Source organism: Pogoniulus pusillus, chromosome 17, assembly GCF_015220805.1.
Source record: "Pogoniulus pusillus isolate bPogPus1 chromosome 17, bPogPus1.pri, whole genome shotgun sequence".
NCBI lineage: Eukaryota > Metazoa > Chordata > Aves > Piciformes > Lybiidae > Pogoniulus > Pogoniulus pusillus.
The window spans coordinates 18054421-18066690 of record NC_087280.1 but is presented as its reverse complement, the minus strand read 5'-3'; the positions used below and the strand labels follow the sequence as shown (position 1 = coordinate 18066690).

Sequence of the window (12270 nt, the reverse complement as noted above, 5' to 3'; positions counted from 1 at the left end):
GGGCAGCAAATGAATTAAACTACAAATATTTCATCTGCATTCCCTTTTTCCCCCCCCCCCCCCCTTTGGCTTTGACTAGAGAGTGTGACTTTGTGTTTAGATTTCTATGGCACTGCAAATGTGCAGCAAAACTTCCATGTCCTCTTAAGGAAATCCTTATGCATTCTTTATCCCTATCCCTTTTCTACATGAAAAGAAGTTTGCACTAGGATTTTCTTTTATTTTAACTAGAGTATGTTTTTTAAAGGGTCTCTGTACAGTTTGAACTTTTATGAAGGCAGAAGTGTCACAGTGAGTCAAGTAGATTTCTGTGTAGTTTATTACATGGATAATTGCAAAAGAAACATCATGCTTATGTTTGTTATAATGTAGAACTTTGCTGGAGTTGCAGACTTTGACTGCTTGCTTGCTTGGGTGCTGCTGGAAATCTCACACTAATGAATGTGGTCTGCTCCGTCATCCCGAGTTATGCAGAACTATGCTAGGGGAAGAAGGTTATTTCCTATTTCTCATTTTAACTGTATCAGTGCTAACCAAATACCCTCTGAATCATGGCTACTTACTGTAGATTGCAGCTACCTATTAGTTAAAGACCAGTACAATTTCTGATATCTTTATAAATATATACTCTTATTTTTCTTTTCCTTTCTGGAAACAGAAAAAGTCCTTTTCAAATAGTTAACTCTCCAGTGTGATATTGAAAAATGTAGCTAGAGTCCATGTGGCTGTTAAGCAGCTGAACCATTTTTGTATAGTTATGTACAGATGTGTGCTTGGGAAGAGTTGTTGTGGAAGAGGCCTATGTAAAAACCAATCTTTATTTATATATGGCATGTGATGTGCACCCCCACCTTGATTTGTATACCTGTGCTGTACTCTGTTGTAATGTAAAATAATTGGATACTTCAGAGCACTTCACTGCTTCCTAAAAACATAATAACACTGAAATTCTGAATTTCCACAGCATTTCTGAGTAAACTGAATTTACAGAGACACTACAAAACATATATATATATATATATATATGTATATATCATCTACAAGCATATCCAAGTCTTAATTTCATTGCTAAATACACCTGTTCCGTGCAACACTGAGCTTTACTGGCATTCTGCTTTTTCACAGATACATTTTCAGGCCAAAATAGAGGGTTTTTTCTGTGCCAGATATAGTGAAATTTGTTAGACATCCAGAACTCATTGTGGAGAATAATTTTGCAAAGAGCCATGAAAACATGCTTCAAGTACTCTAACAGAGGCATGTCAAACACAAAATGAAACTAGAACTTTTACAGTCACTTGTAGGATATTCAATTAAAAAGAATTAAAAACTCTCTGTCCCCTTGAGCTAGGTATGTGTTCAAGGAATTGGTTGATCCACCTTCTCAAACACACTATGATTCTTTTTCCCTCTAAATCGAACCCTGCATGTCTTATTAAATCTTTCAGACCTGTGACTGCTTGATGCTAGCTGTTACTGGCATTGGGTACTGGAAAACCAAACAACCTCTGTGGTTGTTCTGTTATGTTACACAGAGTACAAGACACATTTCCTAAACCATTAGACCAACACTTAACTGCCATGAAGAGTTGAATTCAGCTCAACAACAACCACTAACTAGGTGGTCACATCCTTCCAGCATCATCCTGTTTGTGCATCCTCATCTGTGTGTTTCTCGGCTGGTGGATGTGAGTTTCCAATTGATAAGTTGCATTATCTTTAATTACCTCAAACAAAAAAAGCCAAGTAAATCATAACTAAATTTAATTGCTGGCAATAGCCAAGTTTCTTCCGTTGTGAGTTAAGGGATGGATTTAATAGTTAGCTGTGGATATAAATGCTTATCCTGATGCTCTGGAGGAGCTGAGCTGCTGCCAGCCATACATCAGCCTAGTTTCAACTTTTTAATATTTCACAAAACTTTTATTTTTAAGCTTTCTTTGCAGATAAAAAGATACTTACCAAGTGGTTTCTTGCTACTGTCTTCAGCCTTTCGCAATTCCCAGGGGAGTCAAAGGCTCAGTTTGAGGAAATACCACTGTAAGCTTTTTTTTTCTAGAGAAATGTATTAATATTGCAGAGAAAGCTGTGGGCGGCTTCTGAAATATGTCACTGATGCTATTTTTTCATTTGTTAACTTCCTCAGAAACTGTCTCTCCACTTCAAGCCCAACAACACTGATTGTTTGCTTTTAAAGGTTTGCCTTATTTTTTATGTGAAACATTACATCAAAGAGGATCTTCCTGCAGCCTGCAAGTGTATTAATTTCGGTTACCCCTGAATTTTCTTTTGGGTATCCGAGCACTTCAGGATTTTTGCTTTGCACAAGTGCTCTTCTGTCTTCTTCTGTCTTCAGTAGGGATTAAACTATGATTCTTTCACCTTTACAGTATTTCTGCTTAAAACTTGGTGAGAGTCTCTAAAAATGTGTTGTCAGACATACTATGTTGAATCACAGAATTGCCCGAGTCAGAAGGGACCTCAAGGATCTAGTTCCAACCCCCCTGCCATGGGCAGGAGCACTTTCTACTAGATCAGGACTGAGTGGACTTGAAGGTCTTTTCCAACCTAAATGATTCTGTGTTGCACCTTAACGATCCTTAAATATAGACCTGTTAGATGAGTTGCTGTACTGGGGAGTACAGTCTGCATGTGAAAAATGGGCAGGCAGAGCTCTAAATGTGTAGCTGCAGAGCAGTTGTAATGCTGATATACACTTCTGTGTGCAGGCAGTAAATCCTAAATGGAAGTGTTGCCTGCCTCTGAGATAGAGCAGCAAACTCCAAGGTAGAATAACAGAAAAATCATGAAATTGCAAAAAGGAGAGGAATGGATTGAGTGAAAATCAAGATTAATGTATATATTTCTTGCTGTTAAAATATTGATTCCACACACACACACTTTGCTTTACCACAGACAGCAAACGTATTAATAATGATTTTAAAGACTGTGAATGTAAAATAATGACTACTTAGTGGAGGAGAAAAACCTCAAGAACTTACTTTGTTAGCAGTTGAAGAACTGAATTAGTATACTAAGTAATTAAATTTTACGTATAATAATTCTGCTGTTTATTAGAGAAGGAGGGGGAAAAATGGAAAGCAATTCCTCTTTTATAATCCAGTGTTTTGCATTGCTTTTGGAAGGAATTTTTTGGTCCTGTTTGGGAAACTATACACAAGAATTGCGTTGGTGGAAATTTCTGCTTTTCACTGCAGCACGTAGCACGAGCTGTGAAAGACAAAAGATGAACTATGCAACTCTCTTTCTTGTTACCAATACTTCTGATTTATTTGATTATCACTACAAAGCTTGCGAAATAAATCCACTGGAGTATTTAACTTGTTCTGCTGAACCTGTTAGCAAGCCTTCAGCTCTACAACAGCAGCAAGCGTTTGCTGGGCACTTGGGTTGTGTAACAGCCTAACAATAACCAGGCTGCTCCAGAGTAACACAACTGCCATCAAGGTGTCCCTTTGAGACTGGGTCAGAGTGTTTTGGGTATTTTTCAAGGTAATCACTAGTTTTATGTCACTGTTTTGCGTGATAGTGGTAATTAGGTCAGTCTTACCTTTTGTTTGTGGGTTTTTTTTTTTGTTTCTTTCTCTCTTTAATTCTCTTCCTTCTCATCTTATTTGCCTAAATAACTTTCCAAACTTGCGCTGCAGGATATAACCGAAGTTGTTACTTCCTAATTGTTTTTAAACAGAACTTTATTCACAGTTTTAACTTGTCTTACTTTGCCAAATTACTAATAACATTTTTCATTTGCCAAACTAAGGTTCACTGACATTGCTCTGTAATCCTTTATTTTTTTCCCCCCCTTTTTCATTCAGATGCAACCAAGAATGAGTAAGTGTTCTAGACACCGTTTCTAATAAATCACAAATGCATTAATAACCCTGGAATTTGCAAGGCGTGACCTAAGACACTAACAGCCACTAGATGTAGCAACTGGTGCTTAACACTGGAAATGTCCATTGTTCACACATTCCCAGGAAATATTTTTAGGCTTATCAGGGGAAAATGTCATACGTTTGATAATCAGGTCTTTTGGAATTAACTGATGACCGATTTCTTCTGGGTGTTTTAAGTTGTCTGCTCCATTTTGTTCTCAAAACCCCCGTAGGATGTTAATTAAAAGGCATTCATTTCTGAAACCAGAAATCAGTGTCTTGTGGCTGTATTTTTGTGTGCTTTCCTACAGAAAACGCACTTAGACCTCTGTAGTCCTCTCTAGCTTCTAAGGCTGTTTTTTGCACCCTTGCAGAAGTTAACTGTATCCTTCTTGAACCCTGTTTGCATTCACATTTAAATTATCAGAGTGGTTTCTTTATCACCGTAAAGATTCCTCTGCTTGGTTTCTTACCAAAAGTAACCCTAAAACTTGAATACTTGGCTGTTGTTTGAGGTTTCTTTATCACTGTAAAGATTCCTCTGCTTGGTTTCTTACCAAAAGTAACCCTAAAACTTGAATACTTGGCTGTTGTTTGAGGTTTCTTTATCACTGTAAAGATTCCTCTGCTTGGTTTCTTACCAAAAGTAACCCTAAAACTTGAATACTTGGCTGTTGATTGAGATTTCTTTATCACTGTAAAGATTCCTCTGCTTGGTTTCTTACCAAAAGTAACCCTAAAACTTGAATACTTGGCTGTTGATTGAGATTTCTTTATCACTGTAAAGATTCCTCTGCTTGGTTTCTTACCAAAAGTAACCCTAAAAATTGAATACTTGGCTGTTGTTTGAGTTGTAGATATTCTTTCTTTCAGGTGTGTGTGTGTGGGAAAAACAAAAGCTGAGAAGAAACCATCAGTAGACAAAGTAACTAATGAACTGTATGCCAAGCCAGGGCTGAAGGATATAATTACAGATAAATTGCCATTTAGATACTGTGGTTATAAGTAATTTAAACTTACATGAAGGACACTCAAATTTTTGTGTTCTTTAATTTCAAATCTAATTAGAGACAGACTGCAACTATTTTCATGCATTACTTCTGCTGGCTTACTTCAGATAATTTTAGTGCTTAAGAGAAATCCCAATGTGTACCTGTCTGTCAGCCCATTTCTATGGAGAATTCAGGCAAGGTGAAAAAAGGAGGAGCTCTCTGTAAAGGGTAACTGAAACCATGTACAAAATGCCCGAAGTAGAAAACAAGAAAACAGTTTCATAATCTCTTTTCTCTGTACTTAGCTGATAAAAGGTTAGTTGCTGAACTAGGAAAAGGATGGAAGAAAGGACAGGCTTGCACTCTGGGGCTGCTTTGGGCAAGAAAAACACCCCCACACACACCCCATCTCCTCCAAACAGGTTTGTGCCCAGCAAACTAACAGCATTCCACTGCCCACCCGTGTTGGACACCGTCAGGAAGGCATTTTTTTGTTTCTGAAGTGTCCTGCTTAATCGTGGCAGCTCAGGGAACCTAATTGGAAACGTCCATCTAAGTTATTTAAAGATGCTTTTGTTGTTTGGTGCTGCCTTTTAAAGAAATGATTGATTCAAGCAGTCAGCTCACTAACATGGTTGTGCCTTTCTTTGCAAAAGCAAGCACTGCCTTTTAGCATTAATTATTGCACAGATCATGAAGGAGTGTGGTTAAGTTGCTCTGTTGAGGACAGGTTGGCCTGATGCTGACACAAGCACCTACATTGTGTTCATGGTGCTGTTTGACTCGGCCAGCCATTGGGTGCCATAGCTGTCTAAGCCTCTTTTTTCCTCCTTTGAGGCCACATCACAGTTGGGTCTGTGATCTAAATACTGGCTAGCAAAGCTTTCTTGCGTTATTGGGGTGAGTTCAAACAAGATACAGCAGAATGAAGGGCAGAAACCACAGAGGCAGGCAGGCAGCTAGTTTGGTCAGAGGTTTGGAGTAATTCCTGTGATAGAAGGTTATTAAACAGAGTTTTTAGCTTTGGGAAGAGCATGAGTAGTTGAGTGGAGGATGGAGATTAATATAAAGGTATGTAAAATGATGACTGGTGTGAGAACAATTAGTCATTATTTTCATTGTAACCCAAAGAATGGCAGGCATGCGATGAAGCAGATCTAGAATAAATAAAAGCACTTTGTAGTTTTCCAGCCAACGCCTAATTATATTGTGAAATTTGTTGCCACAGGATGTTTTGGATACTGAAAGCATGAATGAGTTCAAAAAAACATTAGACAGATTTACAAAGGGCAGGCCATTCACAGCTATTAAAGACATAGATCTGTGTGCAATCTGGTTTAGGAAGGCCCAAAGGCACTGGTGCTGAGAGCTAGAAGGGTAAACTTGGGACAGGATTTCACAGTGGCTGTTCTGCTCTTTTTCTCTCTTTCCTGCTTGGGGTCCATTGCTGGCTATGTCCTGATACAAGGCTGGATTAACCTTTCTTACATTATGTTGCATGAGGGACCATTTTTCAAGGTGTTTGAATAGTTTCCTGTTAAGAATGAGTTTGAAAGGGAACCAACTCTTTTGGGAAATCCTTGCCAGAAATTCTGGAGGTCTGTGTCATCTCAGTAAAGCTTTCCCTCTGTGGACAGTGCTTAACTCATATTTGCATCTCTCTCTGAGGTTGCAGCCATATCCAGAACCTAAGGCTTTGTCTTTGTACTGGAAGTGAAAAAAAAAAAAGTCTTTAACTCAAGTTAAAGTGTGATCCTTGAACAACTTTTATGAAGCCTCAGTCCCTAAGGAAACTGCCTGCTCCTGTTACAGTTCAACACAGAGTTTTTTATCTTAATACTTGAAGAGGAACAAGACAGAGAGGTGTTTTCCTCATGTGTTGTAAGGCTAGGAAAAAAAATCCATGCAAAATTAAATGGAGGGGTTATGTTGTTGCCACCTGGTGGGCATCCTCACACGGATAAGGTCACTTTACACTGGCGTCAGTGCAATTATGTGCATGTAACAATGTATTTAGGATCCACTGAATTATTGTTCCATCAGAAACGTTAACTTCCTCCCCGTTTTCTCTTGTAATTTCCCCCTTCCCTCTGCTTCTTAGAAAAGAGCAAACATCTGTGGTGATTTTTTTTGTTTAACTGAGTAAATGATCTCTTTAAAGTATGTCTAAAATGTGATCATTTTCCTTTTATGTGTTCCTCTTGTCTTTTCAGGGCAGCCCAGAAACTTGCAAGATCTATGCCGAATTAAAATCCGTCAGTGTATAGGCCTTCAAAACCTAAAACTACTTGATGAACTACCCATTGCCAAGGTCATGAAAGACTACTTAAAACACAAATTTGATGATATCTGATATCCATGAAGAGAAGAACTCTGAGCAAGATTAGTTATATTCCAGATACTGAAGAGGCTTGTTGCCTTGCACAAAGTATATCCTATGCAAATTCTGATTTTTCTGTGAAGTCAGAAGGCAGGTATACACTTCCTTGGGTTTTTTATACCACATACTAGAAGGTCTTAAATTTTTGGTTTCTTGGTCCAAGTTTACAAGGTCCAAGCTTTCTATACGATACTATGTTTTACAAATGGCTGTTGGGTTTTCCTTGGTTTGTTTTCACACGAAGTGCGCGGATTTGCAGTGCAGGTGGAAGGTAGCCCCTGAAGGGAAGTGGCTCTTTTCAATTGGCATGCTCAGCAACTACTCAAGAGAGCACTGGAAATCAAGGCACCACTCCTGCAAAAGGATACTGATAGAGAAATACCTCCAGGCTCCTGTTGTCTGTTGGGATTCTTGTCTCTGCCAAGGTCTGTGGTATTTGCAGGATGGAGGGAAGGAGCCGATAAACGTATTCTGCGGTGCTGTGTTCATGGTATTTGCAAAGTAAAGAAACAATGCAGTTACCCCATACAATTTGAGGGTCTATACATTGGCTTTTTTAGATTGGTTTTTTTCCCCTTAATTACTGTAGTTGGGATGCCCATGGAATTCAGGCCCTCTTTCCTGACATTCCCTGTGAAATGGGTGGCTGTTTGTAAGTCTCTTTTTAGCAATGACAGTACACTACGAAGAGGCACAGCCTCTCTATTTTTTACATTAACTTAAGAGTAAACAAATTTAGTTTGTTTTGTTCTGGTTGTTTTTTTTTGAAGCCAACGTATTCTGTTTCTCATACAGTGCCTCCTGTGCAATAACCTTGCTGATGTATTTTCCCTCTACGTGTGATTCCCCCCACACACTACTCCTCATTTAGTCTCGGTGCATTACTTATGAGAATAGGAGCTGCTGCCTCACCCAGTGCTGAGATGATGTTCCAAAAGTGATGCAGTGGTCGCTGTTCATTTATTTCTCCCTGAATTTCATGAATGTATGACCTGCTTTATTTCACTTTCAGTTGAAATATTGTCTACGGGTTCTCAGCTGAACTGGGTCCACTGAAAAAGAACAAAAACAGAAAAAGGAAAAAAAAAAAAAAGAAATTGGCCAAATTTTTTTGTTTGTTTCTTGAAAAGCAGAGTTGGATTTTTATTTTGTGATTTGCTCTAAAATTCAGTTTGTTTCTGATTGGAGAGTGGAAAGTGCATATAAGTTAAGATAGGTTTTATATGTACGGTGACAAGCCCCCATTTGTGCTAGGAGTTTGAGTTCTGCAATTGCTCTGACAGCAGCAACTGAAAGGAGTACTGGAATTCAGCTACTGAATGTGTGGGGTTGTTTTTTTTTTCATACTAGCTGTTTAAAAGTTCTGTTGAAGAGTTTTGTTTCTGATCATAAAAAAAAGAAGCTCTTGCTATCACAAAGAAAAAAGAAAGATTGGGCCAAAATGTGTCATTGTTTCACTTTCTTTATTTTCAAGGGATTATGGAGTCGTCATAAGGTTCTTGCCAGTGCCCTCTGCTTTTATTTTGCCATCCACTGGCTCCAAACGAGCCTCTCTGGTATCAAGAGTGCTTTTGTAACTGTTATACCAATGGAAGTGGGGAGGTAAAAGGAGCAGTGGTGGCTTTTCAGTTGAACACTGTCACTTTCAAGATATTTAATATTAAAAATATGAAAAGGAAGATGAAGCAGGTATATTCATATTATTTAAGTGTTCTAGTTCCTTGTTAATATAAACCCTGGACTGTTATTTCTTGAGCATGATCCTTATCACTGCTAATGGATGCACTGAAACTACAGCAAGCGAGGAGGATTATCTCTCCCTATTGTGCCTGGCATTGCATCAGGTTTCCAAACAAGGCGATTTTGGAGATCTGTGGCTCAGAGGATTGATAATGGGATGCTGAACCTTTTTATCTCCAACTTATATTGGTTCAACTCCAGCCTGCTTGAGCAGTAACCAAAAGTTGATGTGTCAGCAGCAGATCTGTCCAGCCTTAACACTGTGCAATGCCCTATGGTGGACATCACTAGGCAGCAGAGCTTATGGTGCTTTCTCGAGGTTGTGTGTGATGCTGATGGCATCGTAGCAGGGACAACCTGAGAGCGTGGCTGGGGCGTGGGTGTGAGCTCGTGTGCGTGGTGCTGTCTGTCAGCTCCTGTTGGGGCAAGAAAGATCATCTGTTACTATCTTTGAGCTCCACAGTACTTGGACAGGACAGCTGTTAAGAACTGGCTGGCAGGTTTTAAGCATGAATCTTCAGTTTTGTGATGAAAAATCAGAACCTCAAAATCGCTTTCTTTTGTTTAAAAGATACTTGGTATTGTTCACTGCATTTGTAAGTTGGTCTAATCCAGTGTCCTTCCCCACTGAATTTTTACAGGTAATATTTTTTAAGGTAATCTAGAGTATATTTTAGTTGCAATCTATATTAAGGCAAATTATTTGTTCTGTCTGTTGCTGTGACTGAAGAAAATTATGGAAGACTTTGTTGGTAACAAGAATGCTATTTAATGAAGAAATGTGTAATTCCATTATTTATTGTTTCAGGTTTGGTTTTTGGTTGTTGCTTTTAAGTAACTGACATGTAAAGGGAACACACATACATTTTGGGCCAGTAAAAAGCCTTTCTTTCTAACTAATTATCATCCTTGTCCTCTGTGCCCTCCCCAAGGTGGGGGGAAGCCCTCACCTTGCCATCTTTTGTAGCTGCTTTCTCTGACCTTGACTCAGCATAGCACCACACCACTCGTGTGGCTGAACCTACTGACAGCCCCATTAACTACCTTCAGGTACACATGTGCCCAAGTGCAAGCCAAGTACGACTACTCATTATGAGCCTATACAAAATTCAGTAATGGGGATTTTGGCCTTTTTTTTACTATTTTAAATGTTGTGCACAAATACTTTGAAGAACAAACCAAACTTTGTTTTTTCACTGGGGCTGGAACGTGGAAGGAAAAATGCATACTATGGACTTGTTATGTAGCCTGCTTCTATTACCTTAAAATTCCCAACTGAACACTTGTAATAAACCTTTAACAAAAAATTGGCAAATACACCAAAGAAGCAATATGAGTAAAAGACTCTGATCATTAACAAACTGCAAACCTCATCCTTGAAAACAAAGCAGAAAGGTGGTGGTTTTTTTTTTTTTGTGTGTGTAAATATTTATGTTTATAAATGTACAGCAGAGCAAGAGTGTTTTTTAGATTATTTAATTACCACATTTCTAAACTATTTACATTATAGAAAATAACTTGTTAGTTTGAAAAGCTCTCAAGTGTTTTTTTGGTTTTGTTTTGAGTTTGTTTTCTTTTTTTAATTCATTATCAGTCATGCTTGGAATAACTCTGGCTTCCTCGGGATAGCATGGAGAGTGTTGTTTTCTGGCTCTAGTTGGCAGGCGTAGGAGAACACATCTGGACAAACTCATCAGATAAATAAACACCCAAAGGCAAAAGAGAACATGTAGAATGTTTACCAGGGTGGACCTGGGCTAGATGGAAAAAGCTGGGTCTAAACTTCCTCGGTTCAGTTTGTCAGGAGCTCCTAATGGCATTGTGACAGAAGCCACTTGTGACCTGCCCCAAACTCTGGCTTCTGTGCGGCACAGTGTTACCGATATCATCCTGTATTTGTTCTTGCTTTGCAATGTGAAGTTTTGCTTTGGGTCCATTTTGAATTTGAAAAAAATGAAGAAAAAGAAAAAAAGTTAAACTCTTTTTCCTTTTTATGTTCTGTTTATTTTTGTTGTAATGTTTTAATAACACAATACCACTTTACACCTTTTTCTGCCAATGTTTTGTCTGTCTCTTCTACTCCCTTTTTCCATTGTGGCGCACACGATGCTGGTGATCTGTCTAGTATTCAAATTCACCCCCCTCCACAAATAAGAGTTCAAATGTCTCATAAACTGTACTATGTCAGGGTTTTTTTATCAGTAAATAGGGGCGTAAATCTCACTCCAGAGCCTGATGTCAGAAGGAGGAACAAACTGGTCCTTAGTTATGAGAAGCTGGGTTTTCCCTGCTCAGATTCCAGTGCAGCCACTTCAGGGTTTCCTGAAAGGTTCACCTTTCCTCCTCCAGTCCATGTACTGGCTAAGATACAAGAATGGACCAAACAGAGGTTGTATTACACAGCTGAGTCTGTCTGGTGTCCATTTGCTACTAATGAAAAAGGGAGATGCATGTGAATATTCCTGGCATACAAGCAGAAACTGGAAGCATTTGGCTTTGGTCACGAGAATAACAAACTACTAAAAGCTACAGTAAGGTTTTGGACCCTAGAAATTTGGAGGAGGAGGAAACTTGGTTTAAAGATTTTGCTGCTAGAAGGGAGGAAAACAAAAAGGAAAATAGTTTTCCACTGCTCAGTAACAAACTGTCCAAAAGTTACTGGCAGTGTGTACACTGCACAACCTAGGGTTGTGTTTAGAACTGTTGATGATGGTTACTAACAGGCTGGCCAGAGTTTGGTGTATTTACTGAATGCTGTGTTAAAGACTTTGTTCCTGTTTATGTATCATGTTTCCTGTCTGAGTGTTCACTTGTTAAGTTCAAAACAATTAATGACTAATGCCACCGCTTCCAACCTGATCTACAAGCTGTTGACAAATGGCATCTTCAGAATATCCAATCTTTCTACAGATTGGTTGAAGTGTGCAATAAGGAAGTTATTTTATATGGCAAAACCCTTTTTGTTGAACCATAGCATCCAATAAAGCTTTTGCACCTTGGAAAGCAAAAGTAATGGAGCTGATGAAAATAAGCAAAACAGGCTCTGCCATGTCTTTAGCCAAACAGCTTGAGCTGAAGCACTTAAATTCTTCGCTTTAATTTGTCCCCTCTGCTTTGGCTGGGGCTACTACTCCTTCAAAGGTTTCATGCTGTTCTTTGAAACTGGGGTAGAATTGGAAGGCTAAAGGTTCTGTATCGCTGGCATACTGAATCTCTTCTGTATGATTCTACTTCTTGACATGTTATTAGCCCAAGTGAAGCT

General features: G+C 38.8%; 1 protein-coding gene across 1 annotated transcript in view; it reads left to right on the top strand.

The window, feature by feature from the left end:
- Positions 1–10335, top strand: part of ASB7 (ankyrin repeat and SOCS box containing 7) — a 32323-nt gene extending 21988 nt beyond the window's left edge. Inside the window, exon 7 of the mRNA XM_064158001.1 lies at positions 7102–10335. Coding sequence (XP_064014071.1) covers positions 7102–7241 — 140 coding nt within the window. The 3' untranslated portion in view covers positions 7242–10335. The remainder of the gene's footprint in view (positions 1–7101) is intronic.
- The last annotated feature ends 1935 nt before the right edge of the window (positions 10336–12270 follow it).